The sequence below is a fragment of the Dermacentor andersoni genome, chromosome 3 (assembly GCF_023375885.2).
Source record: "Dermacentor andersoni chromosome 3, qqDerAnde1_hic_scaffold, whole genome shotgun sequence".
Lineage (NCBI taxonomy): Eukaryota > Metazoa > Arthropoda > Arachnida > Ixodida > Ixodidae > Dermacentor > Dermacentor andersoni.
This window is the reverse complement of record NC_092816.1, coordinates 144636127-144659610: the sequence shown is the minus strand read 5'-3', so window position 1 is coordinate 144659610 and position 23484 is coordinate 144636127. Positions and strand designations below refer to the sequence as shown.

Genomic DNA, 23484 nt, shown 5'->3' with positions numbered 1-23484 from the left:
ATGTCGCACCTCTGCGCGGGGCTCCACAGAGACTTTCTCCTTATATATTGAGCTTAAAGAATGCGTGCTCGCACTGGAATTCTAAAGGATAGCATCACCTCTACGAGTGACCGCATCAGCAAATATGCATGGGCGTATATTAAAGCTTTTTTCCTAGGTTATGGTGATTTATATGAATGGTTCTGGCCTCGTGCTATGCGGTTTCTGCAGAAAGCTTGTAACTTCAGCGTGGTGAGTTTTCTCCTGGCCCCACTGTGGCACGCAGTTCGTAGCAGATACTGAAGGTGAATCTAGATCAAGGGAGATATTGTTACATAAATAAAACACAATGTCCAGGGTATACTGACGTTGCGATGCATGTCTGTCACCCAAACTGTAGACAGCTGGCGTGCAGAACAACATCGTCATCTCCCTTTTCTCTGCACAGCGATGGCTGTTTTGTACTGCTTTCAGTAGTCGCGTAGTATTAGCCTCAGCGGAAAAACGCCGTCTAGGGGCAACCCAGGGCTAAGAAACCTAGTGAATTTTCCCTAGATCTAGCGATTGCATGCGTTGTTGAGGGAAATAGGGACATTTGCGCAAAACTAGGGAAATATATTGCTAGCACTTTAGAGAGCTGCATGCACATTTGTGTACGCCAACATAGTGAACAGCCAAACCCTTCGCGAAAATAAGGATTTGAAAAATGTTTTCAATCCACCTCTGATTTGAATTGCGCTGCAAATTTGAATAACGCATTCAGTATGGTTTACTAAATTAACGGGAAGTTACACGAGTGTCTGGTATTTGTTAGTTCGAGTATGCGGCTGTAAGTACCGGGTTCTCTGCTTTCACTGTGTTTCGCAATGTGTTGCACAAGGGATAATCTTGAAGTGACCGGGTTTGTACTTTTCAAGCCTGCTTGATATGAAAGGGTTGGTGCCTCCATATCTAATGTTCCTCTAGTGAGTTTTTACAAGGAGCGCACGTTATGTCCACATGACCAAGCTCCCTCAATAGAAAATTCGTAGTGTATTTTACAGCTGTACGTGTTTGGTCGCTCCTAAAATGCAAGAAATGGGGCGAAAATAGGTTTTCAATCAACGGAATTAATTAGCACCTGAAAGGGCTTAGAAGAAACACTGCTCCAACGCCAAAGCAACCTATGTCTGGAACTGCTGCCGAAAAAGCGTGTTTTGATTTCAGTAACCGCAAAAAGCCATCGCGTTTCCATGCGAATCATGACTTATAATCGCACTGCAGCTTAGTGAACGCATAATGCCAAGCAAACTACAGGGCGTGCATGCCCAGGGCTGGTTCATCATCATCATCATCAGCCTGGTTACGCCCACTGCAGGGCAAAGGCCTCTCCCATACTTCTCTAACTACCCCGGTCATGTGATACTTCTGTCCATGTTGTCCCTGCAAAGCTCTTAATCTCATCCGCCCACCTAACTTTCTGCCGCCCCCTGCTACGCTTCCCTTCCCTTGGAATCCAGTCCGTAACCCTTAATGACCATCGGTTAGCTTCCCTCCTCATTACATGTCCTGCCCATGGCCATTTATTTTTCTTGATTTCAGCTAAGATGTCATTAACTCGCGTTTGTTCCCTCACCCCCAGACACAGCTGTCATACACTTCTCTCTTGAGGGATAATGACAATCTGCTGTTCATGATCTGAGAATGGCTGCCAAACGCACCCCAGCCCATTCTTATTCTTCTTATTATTTGAGTCTCATGATCCGGATCCGCGGTCACTACCTGCCCTAAGTAGATGTATTCCCTTGCCACTGCCAGTGCTTCGCTACCTATCGTAAACTGGTGTTCTCTTCTGAGAGTGTTAAACATAACTTTAGTCTTCTGCAGAATAATTTTTAGACCCGCCCTTCTGCTTTCCCTCTCCAGATCAGTGAGCATGCATTTCAATTGGTTCCCTGAGTTACTAAGCAAGGCAATATCATCAGCGAATCGCAGGTTACTAAGGTATTCCCCATTAACTGGTATCCTCAGTTCTCCCCAATCCAGGTCTCTGAATACCTCCTCTAAACACGCTGTGAATAGCATTCGAGAGATCGCATCTCCCTACCTGACGCCTTTCTGTATTGGGATTTTGTTGCTTTCTTTACGGAGGACTACGGTGGCTGTGGAGCCGCTATAGATATATTTCAGCAGTTTCACATAGGGCTCGTCTACACCTTGATTCCGTAATGCCTCCATGACTGCTGCAATTTTGACTAAATCGAAAGCTTTCTCGTAATCCCTGGGCTGGTTACCGAATCATTAATATTGCACTGCTGCTTTTGTACTGGGGATGTTCGTGCACATTGAAGGAAATTTTGAGTTTTCACCTGCGAAAGAAGCACATACCGCAGCACTAAATAATGCAGTAAGGCAAATCTCAGCGTAGGCTGACAGATACGCACTTTACCGCCGAGCACGACAAGGTGGTCTTGGCGTTGAGCAGCAGACTGGTGCATGACAAGCAAGGAAGATTCATTTCGTGTCTTTTATGTTGGTGTCTTAAAGCGGCACACTGCATTGACACTGAAACATTGTGTAAGAGAGGTCCGGTGCCCATCTTCTCTGCAATCCTAAAAGTTTCCGTGTATGTCTTGTCTTGCATGCTGAGAGAAGTGTAAGTTCGTTCTCCGGTGAATTACTTCATGCTATGCTGTGTTTATTAATTTATTTATTCCAAATACCCTCAAATTGGAATGCATTGTACAGAGGAGTGATTACAAAGGAACAGTATGTGTACAATGTTATACAAAATAAACGGTAATACAAAAAGTATTAGCGCGGTATACAAGAAATAACGACAAAAAAAAAGTGTTCAACTAACAACTTGCACTGCAACATAACTTCAGCTTTAGTCCAGTAAAGCTTCAAGTATTTCAAATCGAGATTAGAAATAAGCCTAAAGATAAACGTCGCACTTCATTTACATATTAGAAACTTCTTTTTGTGCAGCATCTACAAAGGAAATCAAAATCGCGCTAGCGAAAGTCTTCCGAAATCTAGAAAATTCTGAAAAAAAAATTGAAGGAGAACTGGCTTCGAAGGTTGGCAACACTGGCAGCCAGACATGCTGATCAGAGGGAGGGTGGTTTGCTTTGAGCTTGCTGACACGAACTATGCCAAGGGACGTGATTGCATATTGCTTAGTCCAAAATACAGGAACGATCTCGTAGCCGACATCTGCCACCTGACGGACGACACAGTAATGACCAACGTACCGTGACAGCAGCTTCTCCCACAAGCATACACGACGGAACAGGTGCCACTGAATAGCTGAAGAACCTATTGAGAAGCGGTTATCTTGGCGCCGATCATCATACAGGCTCTCGTGGTTGGCGTGTGAGCCAGACAAGCGAGAGCCGGAATCTGCCTGGCGCGGTCGGCACATGAAGTGCGTTCTCCCTGGGCGGGGCTTTAGCTGCAAGAACTACGGTGTTCAAAAGGGACGACGGTTCACGGCCAGAATGCACGTAGAGAGAATCCGGCGGTGTCGTGGCGTGATGAATTCTAGGGAAACGTTACGTAGAGGTAGCGCAAGGTGTTAGTCACGGTGGTCTGATGAAGCACGTACAGAGAACATTTATGGCAGGCTGCGATTAAAGGGTCGGTGGGACCGTTTATTTGAACATGGTAGGGAGCGGTCAGCTTGTGCTCCGTTGGGCAGGAGCGCAAGTTCTCGTCGTTGACTCTGGCCAAAATGGTGCGGCCGCAGCCCGTGAGTTACGGGAGGGGGGCCCCATGGAGTAAAATGATGTTGTATCGGAGGAAATCGGCGACGTCAAAGCAGAGCTGGTGGGGAGCGCTCGAGTGACCGCGTATGTGGTTGCAATATGGAGGATCTTCTGCGAACTAGATTTTGACGAAACAAGTTGACTATAGTCGGAGACTCGTTAGGTTTTCAGTGTGGATGACGTATGTGGTTTGGAACTTTAGAATCGTATGGTATCGATGCGACTGCTCATGCTGGGACTACAGTTGACACCAGGTGCAACACACTGAAAGGGAAATTTTTCTCTGATATTTTTTCTTCAGTAGCTCGTTGGGAAGCAATTCTTTTTCATGACCACTACCGAATTGAATAGTGAAAATTAGCAATTTACTAGGTTAATGACTAAGTTCCACAAAACGAGAACCGAATATTATTTACACGTAGTCGTCTTGTTTGACGTTCTGACGCCTATGTACTCTTACAAAAACAATGTGGCGGGATCGATTCCTTGATGAAGCGACCACAATATGAACGTGACCAACTGCAAGAATGTTTGCGCGCAGTGCTTTGGATGCACGTTAAATAACCAGAAGTGGCCGAAATTATTCTGACGCTTCTTACTACGCAGCCGGACATAATTCGTGAGTTGCAAAGGGGCGTTCAACCCCACAACTGAACTCTCTAAAGCAATGGTGGCAGCAACTTTGCAAACTGGTATTGTTTTCTGTAATTTTGGCATTCTTTCTTATTTGCATAGTCCCAGAAGTGCCACAGCCAATGTAATTTTTCTTGCGTGTTCGCAATCTTTGTTTTTCGGCGCTGAATAAACTGTTATTGCTCCCGGTATTCTCTCTGACACCTTTTCCTTTAACTTTGTCCTAAACAGGTAACAGAGCGCTACATGCTCTGACGTCGAATGCAGAATGCATGAAGCTGAAGATTGTCTTGAAGAACCACACAGGTGAAAGCGTCTCTGTGGACTACGAGAGTATCAAGGTCGGGTCGGAGAAAGATCATTTCAGGCTTTCCCTAGGACGATTTCTGGGTCCGAAGGGTAAGAAACAAAAATGTATTTCAGTGAAAGAAAGCATGTGGAAATATTCGCTGCTTCATTTACAATTCCTTTACCTATACGGTTTTGCATTATTACGAGCAGCAGTTTTGTAGAGTCATAATCATCATCATCAGCCTGGTTACGCCCACTGCAGAGCAAAGGCCTCTCCCATACTTCTCCAGCAACCCCGGTCATGTACTAATTGTGGCCATGTCGTCCCTGCAAACTTCTTAATCTCATCCGCCCACTTAACTTTCTGCCACCCCATGCTACGCTTTCCTTCCCTTGGAATCCAGTCCGTAACCCTTAATGACCACCGGTTATCTTCCCTCCTAAATACATGTCCTGCCCATGCCCATTTCTTTTTCTTGATTTCAACTAAGATGTCATTTACTCGCGTTTGTTCCCTCACCCAATCTGCTCTTTTCTTACCCCTTAACGTTACACCCATCATTCTTCTTTCCATAGCTCGTTGCGTCGTCCTCAATTTAAGTAAAACCCTTTTCGTAAGCCTCCTGGTTTCTGCCCCACAGAGTAAGTTACTATTATGTGGAACCAGCGCATTGAGGGCGAAAATTATATGAGATGAAGACCTTTACACGGAGCTCCATCAAAGCATTACTTTTGTGAACACTATTGGTTTGTAACTGCATGAAATGTTTACCAGCACTTTGGGAATTCAGAGGAAGCTGGTAATAATGATACATTGGCCATCTAGGGTATTTTATTGAGGCACATTGGATTTCTGTATAACGAATGAAGCATGCAAATCATACGAAAAATAAATGACGCATGGTAGCTGAGCGGAGTATTCACCAAATAAAAATGAAAGATACATATTTTATTATATCTTAAAAATTTCTTAGAAGTTAGGCTGAACATTGCGAAAAAAGCAAGGACACGAAGTGCAAACGGCACTGACAAGTGCCGACTCCTGACTGAAATTTTACTTGAAGTTCACCAGCCACTCGATACCTTTCCCGGTATTAGTCATACGTGCACCTCTCACATATACTTTAGCGAAATCAGCAAAATCTGAATCTTTCCGGCGAAAAAGAAAGCTATTTACTTTTCCGAGAAAGCAAGAGAGGGAGCGCTTCAATATTCACCTCCTTCCTTTCCGACATGATGTGTTTTCTTATTTCCCTTTCCCTCTTATTTTTCCTTTTCCTCTGAATTTTTTTTTCTTAAACATGGGAGTAGATGCGCATTAGTTACGACGTGCCGCTAAATGACTTCCATAACCATTCTTTACGTTACTGCAGTGCGAATGAACTCTGGCTTTGATACACCGTCTTGTTTGCCCAATATATTATGTCTCACCACAGAGCAGTGGCATCTAACAAGTAACGTTGCGAGTGCACTCAGTGAAGCGAGTTTTATGATTAGTGGAGCACTTTAATAAGTTTGCAACCAGTACACAAAGAAAATAATAATAATAAAAGCGAAGTTCACCTCGTGCCGAACTTGCACAAGTTTCTGCACAGTCTCAAGAATGTTTCTGATAGGCATAGTGTTAATTTACTTTTCAGTGCCCCGTGCAAGCTTTCCTGAGCGTGCAAGCGCATGAAAACGCTCGAAAGGCCCCTGTGAGCCACCCATCATGAAACTCGCTTCACTCTCTCGCAACGTGATCTACCAGATACTGCTGATCGGCGGTAAAACATATATCAGAGAAACGGGACACTGTTTCCAAAGACAGAGCTCGTCAGCACTGCAGTAACGTAAATAATTATCGAAATCATTTAACGGGAATTTGAAACAAGTGCGCATGTGCTACCATGTTTGAAACGATAAAATTCACAAGGAAAGGAAAAGGCAAGAGGGAAAGGAAAATAATAGAGGCATATCATATCCGAAAGGAAAGATAGAAATGTGTAATGCTTCCTCTCTTGCTTTATCGGAAAAAAATAAAGCCTGTTTCGCGTTAAAGATTGTGATTTTGCTGTTTTTTATCATGTATATGTGACTGGTGTACGCATGCCTGCGCTCGGAAAGGCGCAAAATGGCTGGTAAATTTGAACCAAACTTCCGTTTGGCGCTCAACGATTGTCTGTCGTATTTGTTTTTTCGTGTGGTTATTTTTTCGCGCGGGTAAATCTGTGTATACATATGAATCAACTAGCCTCATCAAGATGATATTAAAATTTTTCGTCAAGATACTGCCATACTGGCACCTGACAGTATTAGTGAAATGTTCACTCGTTTCCGGTAAACTTCGTCGCGGTTCTGTCTCTACACAATCACGTTTTTTTTTTATATAAAGAATAGGTGAGCCTTTTCTTATAAGTCTTAAGTTATATTAGCCCGTGCCTAAAAAGGCGCGTAACATTCCGAATGTTAGCTGCAGTGCCCCGACCAACCTCGGAAGATGACGATGTAACCGCGTTCTCTATAGCATCGATGCAGATTCAGAGCCCCTAACAGGTGGACAGAAGTTAAAAATGGGATATCGAAAGGGCCGCTAAAGAGAAGCACTAAATCAGTTGATAATGGTAACGTATCATTTAAAAAAGTACATTTTTCCTAATTTTGTGACACAGTGGGCTTTTCTATTGCTTAGAGCAATAGAAAAGTAAGACGTAACTTGGCCACGTTATTTTATTTTCGTGCCAGAAATCTAGCGTTGGTACATCTGTCTACCACCATAGTGTTTTTTCTTGTCGCATTTGGGTTGTTGTGGCGAAATAAAGGTAGCCGAAACTTGCCAAGTTCAGTATTCTATTCTTAAATGCAACGTAGTATGAAGTTTACCGATAAAAAATTAACTAGGCATTAGCAGGTGCTGTCAAAATTAATGGCGTCATCGTCACCATTTTTGTTGCTTCGTTTTTGTGGTAATCCTGGCAAATCAACAATTCCCTAAAAGTAAGAGTAGTAGTAGTGAGAGCAAAGCCACGTCTATGATTGCACTTTGGATTATCTTCCAATAATCAGCCACTCAACCTGCATGTTGCAGCTCCCGATATCAGAGCTGTTCGTATGCCCGCATTACCTCAGAGGTTTGCGTGCAATAGTAGGTTTTCTTTTAGCACCGCTATCCGCACGCAAAGAGCTTAAATTCATTGGGGGGTATGGCTGGCTCCTTGTCCGCACCGCGACGCTTTCACCTGAGGACTTTTCAGGCGTCGAGGAGGCTTTCGCGCACTCCAGTGCTGTTGCTGCCGCTTTGATGAGGCGAGCAAAACTTTATTTTTCATTGATTTTTGAATCCTTACTCATTAGAAAATGACAAGAGAAGGTGTACGCTGGGCAAAAAGCGTGTTGGCGGCTATTAATTCTCAAACGCGTTTATTTTTTTTCCAAACGCATACTCCCAATACACTCATATAGACATGTAGAAGCGGTATATCTATGTAAGCGTTCGTCACGTTACGGGTAGAAAGTATGAACAGCCACCAACTAGTCCCTTTCACAGCCTTTCTGAACTACATATGTGTTGGCTTTGTTAGCGAACGAACAACCCTAACTCTCCGTAATCAGAATGCCAGTCCAAAGGCAAATATTCAAGGTGGAACGTCACTGAAAGCGCGAACACACAAAGAATGCTTCAGCTAAGACGCAGCGAACTTTAAGAAAAGTTTCATTGGAGATTAGAGGAAGTCCGCGTGTTTTGCTGCGTGAATTTGGGTGTGACTGCCCGCTGCGTGCCGCAGTTTCAAGGCTTGTTACGGTTGGCGTGTAATACCCCAGGCAAGAAGGATGCTCGAAAGACCCTGCTCAACCAAACGGAGGATGGATACCTAATTTTTTATGGTTGTCTCAAATGGTTGCCGGTCTGGCGGACGCCCCGCAGTGTTTACAGTACCCTTTGCGTGTGTGCGTGAAAACCCTTTCCGCGAACTGTCCGGCTCTAGGGAACACGCTTTTCCGCCAACCAACGTCACCTAGAAAAAACGTTCAGCAACCCATCCCGGACCCGCGGGTTACCGCCAGCAGAGGCAAGCAAGTGCAACGTCGCCTACGAAAGTGGGAGCAGCCACAAAGCAACAACCGGTACGTGCGACCTCGCCCAGAAGAGAAGGAGCAGCCGCAAAGCACCAACGGGGAGGTGCAACATCGTCGAGGAAAGTGGGAGCTGCCGAAAAGCACCGAGGGGTACTCAGTGCCTGTCATGTGACCTTGACGTGAGCAAGATCCCACCTACAGTTTTAGTGGGCCTATTTAAGGGGCCCCGCAATGTCTCTTTAAAATCATTCATTCTTTTCTACATCCTTCCCCAACCATTGAATGAACAATGCAAGTTTCGCACTAGAAATCGTCACGTCCATACCTGGTCGCCATGGTATACCGGACGCTTGCAGCCTGCCGACAACCGCGCTGCCCAATAGTAACGCCGGTCGAGCTTCGAGAAACAGGCAATGCAACAGGCTGGACGTAACGATAAGTTGTGCGCAAAAATTGTGAAATGATTCGTTATGCCATTATGTACTCGTTTATTAGGATACTATAGTCACCGCCAACGAAGGCACTATGATAATTATGAATGCTATAATTAAAATGTTCTTTACACAGAAAAAAATACTAGTCACTCTTCCGCGTGTCTGCATACGGAATTTTACTTTATTTAAGAGAAATGTCTATTTATGAATGGCTTAGAAGCCTTCAGCAAGGCATTAGGTAAGGGGAACACTCCGGTTACATCAACATAAAATAAGTGTTATTCAGCAAGAGGCGCAAAGATCATCAGCGCCGCAGCGTTATTCGTACAACAGTATACCGAAGAAAATCAATCAATCGACAGGAAAACTACCTCTACAATGAAATTTAAAGACGGGGAAATTTACGTGTTGCAAATATAACACAATGCGAATCCCACTGCACAGTAGGCGCACAAACGTGGCAATGGCGATATCAATTCATGAATCATCGCAATCGAAAGTGACAAAAAAGAAGAAATTAAAACACGACAAAAATAAACTTCGCTATCTACGATGAACTACAAAACGAGATACAATGAATGGCGTGTCAAACTAAACATTATTCCTTTAAAAATATATATTAAAGTAATAAAAGTCTAGTAATAAATAATAAAAATAAAAATAATTAAAATGATGTTCTGAAGTGCGAACATCGCAGGCGGCGTCGGAGCTGCGAGCCAGCCGTATGGTGTCGGTTAGGACTTGGACACGCAACTGACGCTAGCGTCGGTATAGCCGGCGCAGCAGCAGTCGGCTCGCTCACTTGTTCGTAGTAAATGCCGGTGGTTGCGATTTCAAGATGGGTTCCTGCCCGTGGTAGTCTGCTGGAGTCTGAGTATCAGCGACCCTAATTTGGCTTCTTTGTGCTCCTCGAACAAGTTATGGAGTCCGAGGGCTAACAGCTTCTCTCTCGAAGTGTTGGCCAGCAGATGAAGAGCTGTTTTGTAGGCTTTGCTTATGATGGCATCGGCCTGGTCCCTCTCGCCTTTGTGTTGTAATAGGGGAGAGAGTACGTGAATCAGCTGATTGCGAGGCTCATAACCAGCTTGACCGTGTCTACCTCCCTCATGCGGCTTCTTTTTTGTGATACACGGGTGATCATGCGCGCCACCTGCGTTGTCACTTGCTTGAGTAGGCTTATAGTGTGTGTACAGCGTTGGTAACTTTGCACCCACATTCCCAGAAGATTGACGACTTCTTTTTCCGGTAATTTCTGTCCTAGGGTGACCTTGAATTCCTCTTCCGAGCGCTTTCCTCGTCTGACTCTCAGGAGCTCGGACTTCTCCGTCGAGCAGGCGACGCTTCTAAAAAGGCTGGGACATCAAGAAATAAAAAGCGAGGAACAGAGACGGCAAACCTACCAGATGAGTACCGCAGCTCCATCAGGGTAGGGTCCTTGCGAAGAAACATGGACCCAAACCAACACGCCGCCAGGCGGAATGCCAGTGCAAAATATGTAGAGAAATATCTAGCAACCAAGGCGAACACGGTATATACGTACGCCGCGGTGTATCCTCGGAAACGAGGAACAGAGCAAAAAGTCGTCGCGGTAGTAATTCGCTCGGACTATAAGGAAATCACTTGCGCGTCGGCACGGGACTGTACGGTAACTGAGGGAGAAGAAATGGCTGTTGCTCTAGCGGCCGCGGAGGGTTGCCACGCAAGCAAATTCCTTACAATATTAAGGGATTCTAAGGAAGCATGCCGTAACTACATCAATGGCAGAATTGGCCACAAGGCGCTCCAAATCTTCCTGCGCGCAGGCCAACACGAAAGACCAGTTAGACACAACATTTTCTGGATACCGGGACACACTGAAATTGAAGGCAACCAGAGGGCTGATAGGACCGCTCGCGAGCATACTAACCGAGCGGACCTAAATGGAGACCCCAAGGACTTCATGATGGCGATCCCATTTACTCCGAAATACTACATTATCACAGAGGAACGAGGTCAAATACTCCCCGCCCCATAACATGCTTAATCAAAAAGAGGCAGTTTGCTGGCGGAAGCTGCAAACAGGAACCTACCCAAATCTACACCATATTAAGCAAAATGTTCCCAAACCAATACACGGACATATGCTCATGGTGTGGCGCAAAACCCACCCTTTATCATATCACGTAGGAATGCAGCAAAAACTAAACTTTCCACAACATAGAAAATCCGAGTGCGGAGCAGTGGTACAGTGTGCTCTTCCGCGGCAACCCATACCTCCAACGGGGGCTGGTACACCATGCCCGAAGAGCAGCCACGCTCAGTGGTGCCCTGGAATAGGTGCGCCAACCCTGCAAGACGGGAGTCACCAACGACAAGAAGAAGATGGAAGTGCTCGGTCTGACCGCTGAATATCTCTATAAATTAGAGCAATAAAGTGTATCCTGTTTTATCCTACCCAGATGGGTTCGCTTGGTTTCCGCGCAGACGATGGAAACACTTTCTTTGTGTGCTTAAATAGTCTTCTGTTGGTAAAGTTGGTCAACAGCCTCTCAGGGGAGTTGTTTGGCGGGACAGAAAACGGCGAACACTCACCAGAAGACATGGGTGTGGTTTTGCGCTTGGTGAATGTGCGAAAGGGGCGACGGCCTCGGGAGTGCGAGAACTCGAAAGACCAAACTAAAAATACAACAAGATAAGAAGAGATAGTATTTAATGGCAGAAAGGTGGAGAGGTCGGCCTGACTGAAATGCCTCTAGCCTGCTACTCCACGCTGGGGAAGGGGTTTGGGGAATAACAGAGATGGGATGGGAAGAGGAAGGATGGTGGTGGTGTGGTGAATATGATGAGGGCTGCACAGCACAATGTTTCTGTGTAATGCGTACGTGTACACTTCACAGAACAGCACAGTCATCTTCGCGGGTAGAGGTATAAGTTACTGCAGCGTAGCGAAGAGACTGTCTATAGCGTTCGTAATTTTCGCCGCTGTTAGCGCCACTGGCGTATTTAAACCGGACAGTAGCAGCTGCAGGGCGGCGATTATTTGTCGCAGCGTGGCTTTGATGACAGAGTCCGATGGCGATATCTGAGTGCACTGTCCTAGCTCGCGCTGACAGTCTGAGGCCCTTGAACGCGGCGGTAAGCGTGGCCATACATTCGGTGCCGAGCTTGCGCGGCTCGCTTGAAGCAATGGTTTATCTATCGATGCCAATTCATTTACCTTCTGAAGGACCTGCGGAATTGGAGCCAGGAAGTTCTCGTCTAGACCTACAGCTTGTCCATGCCGACGCGTTTGTGTCCATCGGTGTTGTACTGGCGCAGACGCCTCCTTGTGGGAACTACTTGTCTTGCTCATTTGATTCAGTATATTTTTCTCCTTTTTCTGTTTAGGACAATCCCTGGAATTGGCCTCGTGGGGTCCGTCGCAATTCGAGCACTTCGTTTGTCTTACTGTGCATGAAGAAACGTCATGGCTGCCGGCACAGCGGAGGCATGCCGTCTGGCCTGTGCAGACAGCGCTGACATGGCCTAGCTTTAGGCACTTGTGACATTGCAATGGTCGCGGCACATAAGGACGTACCGGGTGTCTCACATAGCCCACCTTGACATGATCAGGTAGCGTGTCTCCCTCGAAAAGAAGCTCGACGCTCGTCGAGCGACCAAAGCGGTGAAAATCGATTACCTTCACTGTTGAAGACGGATGCCTTTGTAGCTCTTCGTCGCTGATGTAAATCACGACATCGGAGATAACAAATTGATGGGGGCAGATTCGTAGGACCTGTGTTTATCGATTACTCGAAAGCATTCGATTACATTAATCGCAACATTCTCTTTACTAAACTGAGCGCATATGGCATAGCAGGTCCATCTTTGGAGCTACTGCGAAGCTATTCATACGTCAGACAGCAACAGGTTTCCATTTCAGGAGTGCTGTCTGACACAAAAATGATTAACACTGGCGTCCCACAGGGGTCCATACTCGGTCCCCTCTTATTTCTAATCTTCATTAATGATTTCCCAAACTGCCTAACTTCTACAGAATGTCTTTTGTACGCGGACGACACCACTATTTACGCCTCACATGACATCTTTACGCTAACTAAGCGTTTAAATGATGAACTAAATACTGTCAGTAGTTGGTGCAAAAAAAATTGCTAATTAACCCTCAGAAAACAAAGTTTGTGGTTTTTAGTTCACACAGTAAACCTCGACATAACCTTCCACCACTGTACATAGCTTCTCACCCAATATTACCATCTAATGAGTGCTCATTTTTAGGTGTTCAATTAGACTCCTTTCTAAAGTTTAATTTGCATGTCAGCTTCATAAAAAAGAAAGCTGCCTATGGTATCAGGGTACTTTTAAAGGCCAGACAGTACTTTCAAAAGCACACTCTCCTGACATTATATTATGCCTTCATTTATAGCCATTTAATTTATTGTATCAGTTCTTGGGGTCTTACATATCGCTGTCAAATAGCTCCCTTGTAGCACATCCAAAATAACGCTGTCCGTATCATCGCTTCAACTCCTTATAACGCTCATGTTACCCCCATCTTCACTGAGTTAAGTGTCCTCACAATAAATAAAATTATCTAGTACAACCACAGCATCGTTACTTACCCCCTTCTTAAAAACCCACAATTACATTATGTCATTGGCAGGAATAGTATTGCTAATCTTAACACTACCAGGTTCTCTTTACAAAATCACCTTTTACTTCTAAAATCACGCAGCAACTATGGCAAACTAACTGTTGGTTTTGCTAGTGTGAAAATGTGGAATAACTTGCCTACTTACGTGAAATCCTCACCTACAATATCGTCATACCAACATTCCCTGAGAGCTTGTATTAATACCCTGTAAACTGCATCTATTCTTTGAAGTATTTTTATGTTGCTTATTATGTAATTTCTTTTATGTTATGATGTGTTGCCATAGGTGTTATTACTTTAACACTGTAGAAATTATGTAATCCATTCTTTGTTTATAACCGCAACTGACGCCTTTTTATTTATATAGTATTATGTAACTAAGAACAAGAGGTCCCGCTGCAGTTTCTAACTGTGGGACCTCTTTCTGTATAACTTCTACTGCATATATGTACCACTAATGAATGAAGCAATAAACTTGAACTTGAACTTGAACTTAAACTCTAGTGCGACCACTGTGCACGATGAACGACCGGACTTCTATGTATTGTATTGTATTGTATTGCATTGTATTGCATTGGATTTTATGGCGCATAGGCAACTCAGGCTATCATGGGCCAAACACATGGTATAATTTATTTCAAAAATTCGGTATCCTGTCCTAGCATGCACACAGTTTTCAATTTTTCTAGGGAGGCCTGCGTCGCTACATCCACTGTGACTACATTTTTCTTGGTGTTGAAACGCACTTCGTTAATTCCTTTCGGAGCCACATTACAAAGGTAGGTGTTAAGAATGTGTCTGTGCGCAGAATTTAAATTCTTAGAGACGTCGAGCGGCACAAAAGCAATCCTGTAAGTCGGAGTAGGCGGTCCGTTGGGGCCCTGCTCACTCACGTCTTTGGTTGTCTTGCGGTATTTGCTCTTCAGTCGCTTGCCCTCTACGACGCTGTATTCGTTGTCGGAGTCCATTGGCTCGCTGTTGGAGAAACTGGAACCGGACGTCTCCATGACTACGTTGCAAGCCTTGCAATATGTCCCTGCGAGACAAAGTGCGAAGAGGCGTGCTCGACGCAAGTGGTGGCGTGTCGTCTGTTCTCGCTTCGGACGACGTCTCGTCCAAGAAGCACAATTAAGCCTCCGCTATGACAAAACTAGCGCAGCAAGGCAGGAAGCGATGCTTGCTCAGATCACTTCGTCTTCGTCTTCCCGTGGGCTTGTTAGGAAGGAAACTGAAAAATACAACAAAATATGAATGGCTGACTGGTGAATGTTGTGTATCGTTTCAAGTTAGGTGCTGTAAAAAAAGGTGTAATGAGAAATGCGGGCGCCAGCAGAAGACGAAGACGAAGAGGAAGAAGACGGTTGCTGTTGCTGGTTCTTCGTTGTCTATTTCTGGGCATTGATATAAAACGCCGAGTCTAGCTAACCTTAAACGTGTACTATCAATTGGTGGATAGCGATGGTTCCATTTTTCATCCTGGAACTCCGTACCCAGACTCTGCCCCCTGTCTTGGCATTGCCTGCCGACGTGCCACAGCAAAGTGCTACCACTCCCCCGGTGGTCGCCTGCTCCGGAGTACCAAGACAGCGAGACCCTGTCATTTTCAACTGACCGGCGAACACGACGTTGAGAACTGGCTCACTTCGTATAAGCGGGTGAGTGCCCGCAATAAATGGGACGACGGCGACAAACTCAGCAACGTCAACTTTTACCTGGCGGGCGTGGCACAGCTGTGGTTCCACAACCACGAAGTTGATATTGCCAACTGGGCGTCCTTTAAAACAAGCTTCGCGGAAGTCTTCGGCCGACCGGCTGTTCGTAAGATCCGCACAGAACAGCGCTTACGCAGTCACTCCCAGCAATCCGGCGAGAACTTCACGTCCTACATTGAAGATATTGTCGACCGCTGCCGTCGCATCAAGCCTGCTATGTCCGAAACTGATAAAATCAGACACATCATGAAAAGGATCGAGGATGACGCCTTCCAGATGCTCATTACCAAAAATCCGCAAACTGTCATGGACATCGATCAGTACTACCAGAGCTACGACGAGTTGCGGAAACAGCGCATTTCTACATGCCTCCCGTGCTCTGGCAGGGCCAACATGTCAGCAATAACTGTGGGCGCCGTTTTCTACTGACACCACAATGTTAATGCAGCCAATCCAGCAGTTCGTCGGAGAAAAAATGGCCTGACAGTTGTTCCTTGTTCCCTGCGTACCGCACTTCGCACTGCCGCTTGCTCCCACGCTACGACAAACCATAGAGGAGCGAATTTCTGAGGCGCTACCAGCCTCCTACCAACATGCGCCTGTTTGCGCTCCTCTGACCTATGCTGAAGCCACACGCAGGCAGTCGCCAGCAATGCCAATCGGCACGGATCCTGGTCGACCTGTAAATAACCTTTACGCTATACGTGCGCTTATCCGCCCGAACCCGCCATGTTTTCGCCGTTCCGCACCGCCGTCCACTAATCCTTGGCGCACCCCGAAAAACAGGCATATCTGGTACTTCTGTTGCCTACCTGACCATGTCGCACGTTTCTGTCGTCGTAGTGACTTCCGGACTAGTGTGGCCGACGAAAATCAAGGCTACTTACGCCCTGAGCCACCACACCCGATCTCCTCTCACACAACGAAAGACACCTGCTCACCGAACCGACGTGGCTACGGCACACGTCGGTCGCCCTCACCACGTCGCCGTTCACTTTGCCTTATGGTTCGTCGCCGCCCCCCCCCCCCCCCCCACCCGTTCAAGCGGAAAACTAGCCATCACACTTGCGGGGGCAAGAATTGCGCTCATGTCGACAAATTCAAGGCCTCAATTTCTACCTGCGAACAAAACAACTGTGCAAATCGAAGGCGTTTTCGTGCAAGCACTCGTTGATACTGGAGTCGCTGTGTCTGTTCTTAGTGGAGAACTGTGCCGCAAGTTAAAAAGGTCACGATTCCGCTTTCCGACGTCTCCCTGCGTACCGCAAGCGGGCACCCCATTTAACATTCAGTGGCATACACAGCTCATCTAGTAATCGAGCACATTTTGTACGTAGTCAAATTTGTCGTTTGTCGCTGACGTGTGACGGCTCATCTGACGAGCCACCTTCTTCTAGAGTGGTCATCGCCGCGGATACTGACATACCTCCTTTTTCTTCTGTTTTTGTACCACTTTCTTGCGGCTATGCTCCCTCTTCTACCGCCCTGTTTGTGCCCGCCAATGTCTTCAACTCTCGCAAAAACTTCCTCCTCCATTTTCCAGTTCTAGCAGTCGAAAACCCTTGCAGCGCCATTTATGTCACGAATCGCATTTCAAAAGCCACCTTATTCCATGGCGAATGCATAGGTCGGCTTGACGTCATTGATTGCGTCTACTCTACACAACTGCTTCACGACACGTTGTCTTCTCGTCGACAGCTTTACTCCTCTTACCACCATCGATTCCCCCTGCTTAGAGGCCTTCCTTCCGTCAACTGACACCGAACTTCCTCGTGCCCAGCGTACCTAACTGTTGGAGCTGCTCGACCGTTTTCACATTTCATTCGATCATAAACAATTTTCCTTGGGCCGCACATTCGCCATTGTTCATCACATTGACCCCAGCACTCATGCGCCTCTACGGCAGCATCCATACGGAGTTTCTCACGTTGAACGCAGTGTCATTGATCAACAAGTCAACGACATGCTTCATCGTGTCGTTATTTAGCCCTCACACAGCGCTTGGGCCTAGGCAGTTGTGCTGGTGAAGAAAAGGACGGTAGCATCAGATTTTGCGATGATTACAGGCGCCTTAACAAGATCACGCGAAAAGCTGTTTATCCGCTGCCCGGAATCGACGACACTGCCGATATCCACACGAACGCCAGTGGAGCAGGCCTCGGTGCTATTTTCGCCCAGCGTAAGTCTCATTTCGAAGAGTGCATCGGCTCTTACGCCAGCCGCACTCTCACCAAAACGGAAACGAACTATTCGGTCACTGAAAAAGAATGCCTTGCAATCGTGTGGGCAATCACCAAATTTCGCCCTTACGTATATGGTCCTTCATTTGACGTCGTGACGGATCACCCAACCATGTGCTGGTTGCCGTCATTAAAAGACCAATCTGGTCGCCTAAATCGTTGGGCGCTTTGTCTATAGGACTATGACATCCGTGTCGTCTACCGGTCAGGCGGTACGCATTCAGATGGCGACGCTCTTTCGCGCTCACCACTGCCCGATGAGTGTGGTGCTCCGTCTGTCTCCAGCTACGATTCTTCGTCTCTTACATTCGCCGACATGCCAGCAGAACAACCCCGGGATCCTCGGATAGCCTCTATACTAGGGTTTCTATCTCAACCCTCACCACACACCACCGTCCGCTAGCTTCCGCGCACTGCCCGCCACTTTGCCAATCGCCAAGGGCTCCTGTACCGCCGCATCTACCTACCTGATGGCCGTAAATGGTTGTTCGTGATTCCTTGCCATCTACATTCCGGCGTCTGTGCCTCTTTTTATGCGGATACGCAATGCGCCAATGGTGGTGTGCTAACGACGTATGCACGTCTACGGCTTCGATACTACTGGCGAGGAATGTACCACTGCGTTCGACAGTACGTCCACTCATGCTGCAAGTGCCAACGCCGAAAGAGCCCAACTCACAAGATAAAAGGGCCGCTCCACCTATTACCTTGTCCCTCCAGGCCTTTTCATCGTATCGGCATTGATTTCTACGGCCCTCTACCGTACACCCCTGATGGCAACCACTGGGTCATCATTGCCGTGGGCCGCTTCACACGCTACGCTGAAACTTCAGCGCTCCAGGCGGCCACAGCACGTGAAGTCGGCTTGTTCATCCTTCGCAACCTTGTTCTTCGATACGGTGTGTCTCGCGAGCTACTCAGTGACACTGGTTGTTAATTTCTACCCGAAGCTGTAGAAGCCATACTTCGCGAATGCAACAAGCACTAACTGCACACTAACCTTCCCTTCTTTACGTATGCTTACAATAACGCCACTCAGTCTATCGTGGAATTCTCTCCCTTCTTTCTTCTTTTTGGTCGCGAATATTCCTCGTTTATGAACACAATTCTTTTGTATCGCCCCGACGCTTCCGAATGTACGGCTCTATCCGAAGCCAGCACACATGCCGAAGAATGTCGTCAGATCGCGCGTTCACTTACCGCGTAATACCAGGACAGCCAGAAACATGGCCGTGACGCAAGCTTGACTTCTCCATCATATTCACCTGGAACGCTGGTATGGCTCCGGCTTTCTTCCTCTACTCCTGGCCTTTCTATAATGTTCAGGTCAAACTACAACAGACGTGCCCGGTCAACCAGTCATTGAGCCTATTCAGTCATCTACGGACCAACGGCGTCGCGAACGCGAAACTGTTCATGTCGACCGATTGAAGCAGCATTAAGACCAACAAGTGCTGCCTGTTCCATAGGCCGCCAGGATGGCTGCTTTTTCGGCGGGGAGTGATTGTAGTGAGAAATACGGGCGCCAGAGCAAGACGAAGAGGCAGAGGACGGTTGTTGTTGTTGCTGCTCGCGCTCGCACCGCTCGGCCGTTGTCTCTTTTTGGGCATTCATATAAAACAGTGAGCGTATCGAACCTGAAACGCGTACTATCAAAAGTATTATTTTCTCTTTCCTATGTAAGAAAACGTGAGCAAAACTGCGGAAATACTTCCAGTAACGGAGAAACAGGTACGCTTAGTTTTCGTAGGCGTGGCTTCATAGCCAAGAAAAGTTGCCGCGAGTATAGAGAGCTCTCTTTTTGCTTTGAACGTTATACGTTACAGTGATGCGCCACATGTTAGCAACTTGGCGGATGCCCATCGTACACCGGGAAAAACTTTGGTGGTGGGCTGATTATGATGGACGACTTAACACATCTTGAGGGTTATACGACTTTCCTGTGGGCTGAGCAGTCCGGAAACTTCCACATTGCTGCAAACGAATTTGAGATGGTGTGTAGTTATCTTTTTTTTTCTGGTGGCACGACTCTGTCGCGACAACTAAATGAATTCGGCGACCGCCGTGCATCATCCTTGTGATTGCGCAAAAGCTTGGACGGAAGGTGGCTAATATTTCAGAGAGTTGAAGGAAGAGCAAGTGGCGATTTGAACGAAATTCTTTGGCTTCCTGCTGCCTGTACTGGAACAATATTGATTCAGTTCATGAAATATTCAATCAACGACGACGTTAGTTGTTTAACTGTTTTAAATAATGATGCTCCCCATTGAATAACGCTTAAATATTCTGTACAATGAAATACGCAGGCTGGGATTCGCTCCGGCGGGGCAACAACACCAAATTTTCCACTTTCGACCAGGACCACGGCAACGCGAAATACAACTGTGCCGAGAAGTACCGCAGTGGCTGGTGGCACAACCGTTGTTTCTTGGCTAACCTGAACGGCCTCAACTTGAACGGCCCGCACGACGGCTTAGCCGACGGCATTGAGTGGAGTTCCCGGAATGGTTCAACGGACCTCTACCACTACTCTTATCCCAGTGTGACGATCATGACGCGTCCCGTGACAATGGATACAAACAGCGAAAGCAGATGCCTGCATTGTTAAGCAACCAATAGCCCTGTCAAGATTGTGTATTGTGCTGCCGTTGAAGAAGCGCACTGTTTTCCGACCTTCTTTTGTGTAACATATGCCAGTATTTATGCGCTTGTGCAGCACTATTCATTACCTATATGAAATCGCATTGCTTGTCATTGTATAATGCCGTCACGCACCCAGAAACCTTATACATGCGGACCACTTTAGGCGCGTAATTTGTGTATTAGGCCAGTAGCAATCCTCATAGAATACACGTTCTAGAGCAGGGATCAAATACGCTGTGTCTAATGAGAAAATAAAGACAATTTAGTTATCTGTGCAACTCCACTGCTGGTTGTGAAAGAGCTACGCCATGTTTCGCAGTGTGAACGTGCCTCTTTGAACTTTATTACCAGCCATGAACTGCACCGGTAAAGGAGACGCTGTGCTCTGGTAGCGTCTTGCGCAGTGCACCATATCGTAGCTTAGAAAGCAATATTTCTGCTTTTGATCGAATGAGTGAATGCGCGAAATGTTGGCAATGTTTCTGAATTTCGGGTTCGCATTGTACATGACGGCGCTTTTTTGAGCATTACCTAGTTGCACTTGCTGTTTTGCGCGAAAGACCGATTCGGAAATATCTCAAAAAAGGAAGTTTACCTGCGCACTGACGTGACGTATGTATTTCCTCTGTACAAAAGGTCAAGCGCCTAAGTCAAGAATCCGCTTCCAAAGTTATTTCAATTTGGCCTTTCGGGAAGCTAGTACTGACACATGCTTTTCAAGTTGAACAAACACTACCGACAACACGCATTTCGCACATACAACTGTAATACCTGGCAGATATACAGCCTCGCCAACATATAAAACGGATTTTCATTTGTCACTAAAAAAGAAAAGCCTCCGAATCCTGGACTTGGCGTCATTGATACTATAGCGACGTCAGCCAAAATAAAAATACAATGGCAGATGTTACCTTACGATGAGTTTCGATGGCAACGGATTAGAATCGAATCAATTCAGCCGCAGAACGTATTGCCTCCGTCGAAACAATTTTTATGTGTAAGGCGTGTACCGCAACGGGACTCCTTTTCTGCGCTTTCCGAAGAACAGTAGGCGCCATCTCGCGCAGCCTACGCGAATCCGGGGGTGTCATCCGAATATCTATGTCGCACCTGTACGTGCGAATGCCGGGAAACGCTTCACGCGACCACCGGGCTCCTTTCGCGCGCTTGTTTCTTCGCAAGCTGTGACATCCAGTGGAGCTGCCGCAATGTCTGAGGGTGGCCTCCGAGACGGGAACCTTGGCGCGTTGGTGCTTGCGATTACTGAGCGTATTCTCCTCGCGTGTTGGATACTCAGTGGGCCATGCTTATCAATCCAAGTTGGCGAGAAATTCGTTGAACAGCGAAACATTACCACTGCATCCATGATGCAGCTTGCTGAAGCGTTGGCGTCAAAGTCGTTCATTGAAGAAGGGCGCATTTTTTTTAATCATGGGGTTTTACGTGCCAAAACCACTTTCTGATTACGAGGCACGCCGTAGTGGAGGACTCCGAAAATTTTGACCACCTGGGTTTCTTTAACGTGCACCTAAATCTAAGTACACGGGTGTTTTCGCATTTTGCCTTCATCGAAATGCGGCCGCCGTAGCCGGGATTCGATCCCGCGACCTTGTGCTCAGCAGCCTAACACCATAGCCACTGAGCAACCACGGCGGGTCTGGAAGGGCGCATACACAGTGCGTTTGAGGCGCAGCCTAAAAATGTGTCGAGTTGCGGTCTTCGAGGAACTCTTGTGATGTGGGCCCCCTCGATTATGCTCAGAATCCGAAACATTTGAGGGACATTTTTTCATTGTAGGGCGGCACGTTCGCAGTGGCACATATCTAGTTAGCCAAGCTGGCGTCAATGAGGTTCGTTAAGGAGGGGCACACACCTTTTGGCACACACCCAGAGACCCAAGTTGCCGCCAAAGAGGTCCGACTGCCGCATACTCATGGTTTCCAGATGGCGTCAAAGAGTTTCTTCCAACCGCGGCGCCTACCAAGTCCCCACCTAGCTACCACCTACGGTGACCCATGTCAGCGTGAAAGAGTTTCATTGAAGAGGAACAGGTATGCACGCATCGGCATATAGTAGGTGAGAGAAGTTGATCCGATGTTTGGTTTCGAGCCTGTCACCTCAAGAAGGGTGTAGGATCGGGCTTGTTGGTGAAACATGCTTTGAAGTTTGAATAACAGCGCAATGATAGCACAGGGGACAGAAGATAGAACAGAGCGCTAACTTCCAGCACTTTTCTCTGATGTCCTTGCGCTCTTATTCAAATTTTAAAGCTGTTATCTCAGCATAGCAGCCCGATGCGCTAGCCATTCTACCACGCCTTATTAAAATGGAAATCCTAGCAGAAATTTCGTTCACGTCTTGTTGCTCAAACAAAACCTTTGTTGAAATATCACGGACCTACTATTGTAGACTCATTGATCGTTATTCAAAAGTGGCCATCGCGAAACCACTGTAATTTAATTTAGCAGTTTTGCGTTGATTTTATATGGGATTCTTATGGAATAAATGTAGTTCTTGCTGAAATGGAAAGTCGAATGCAACATAAAATTTATAGGTTTTAAAGTGGACTACAATGCTAAATTAATGTAATTTTATATGTTCCATGTAGGCACAGGTTCGCGTTGGACACTTGCAAGCTATTTCTTGTAGTCTTTATATTTCAAGACCAATTTTCCTTGTAATGTTATCGGAAGTAAACATTGAATTTGACAACAAAGAAAAAAGCATTGAATACACTTCGATGAAGCTCCTAATAAGTGTATTTCTCCTACATTTGACCTGCCAGCATCGAAACCAGGCTACTTTTATGCGGATCCGCTGGACGATGGGAACTTGGTGTATGTGGACTCTGGGAAGAAATTCACCATACGATTAGTCAAGCATATATACTTTCTGAATAATAAATTCTTCAGGATAGGCACTGATTTAAAAGAACATCGCAGTAGACTCCGCTGCTTGGTTTGCTTATACCTGTTGATTGGAGTGCGTTGAACTTGTGGACCAGATATGAATGTGGGTATATTTTATCACATTCTTCTGCAAAATGACAATAGATATAAACGTACTCAAAATTATTATGTGTATAAACAAAGAGCATTCCTTGGTTTTATATGCAGG

The 23484-nt window shown here is 46.4% G+C and overlaps 1 protein-coding gene across 1 annotated transcript in view; it reads left to right on the top strand.

Annotated features, from left to right (window-relative positions):
- LOC126525100 (techylectin-5A-like) overlaps positions 1-20650 on the top strand; it is a 278225-nt gene extending 257575 nt beyond the window's left edge. Inside the window, exons 5-6 of the mRNA XM_072287322.1 lie at positions 4593-4760; positions 20031-20650. Coding sequence (XP_072143423.1) covers positions 4593-4760; positions 20031-20332 — 470 coding nt within the window. The 3' untranslated portion in view covers positions 20333-20650. The remainder of the gene's footprint in view (positions 1-4592; positions 4761-20030) is intronic.
- The last annotated feature ends 2834 nt before the right edge of the window (positions 20651-23484 follow it).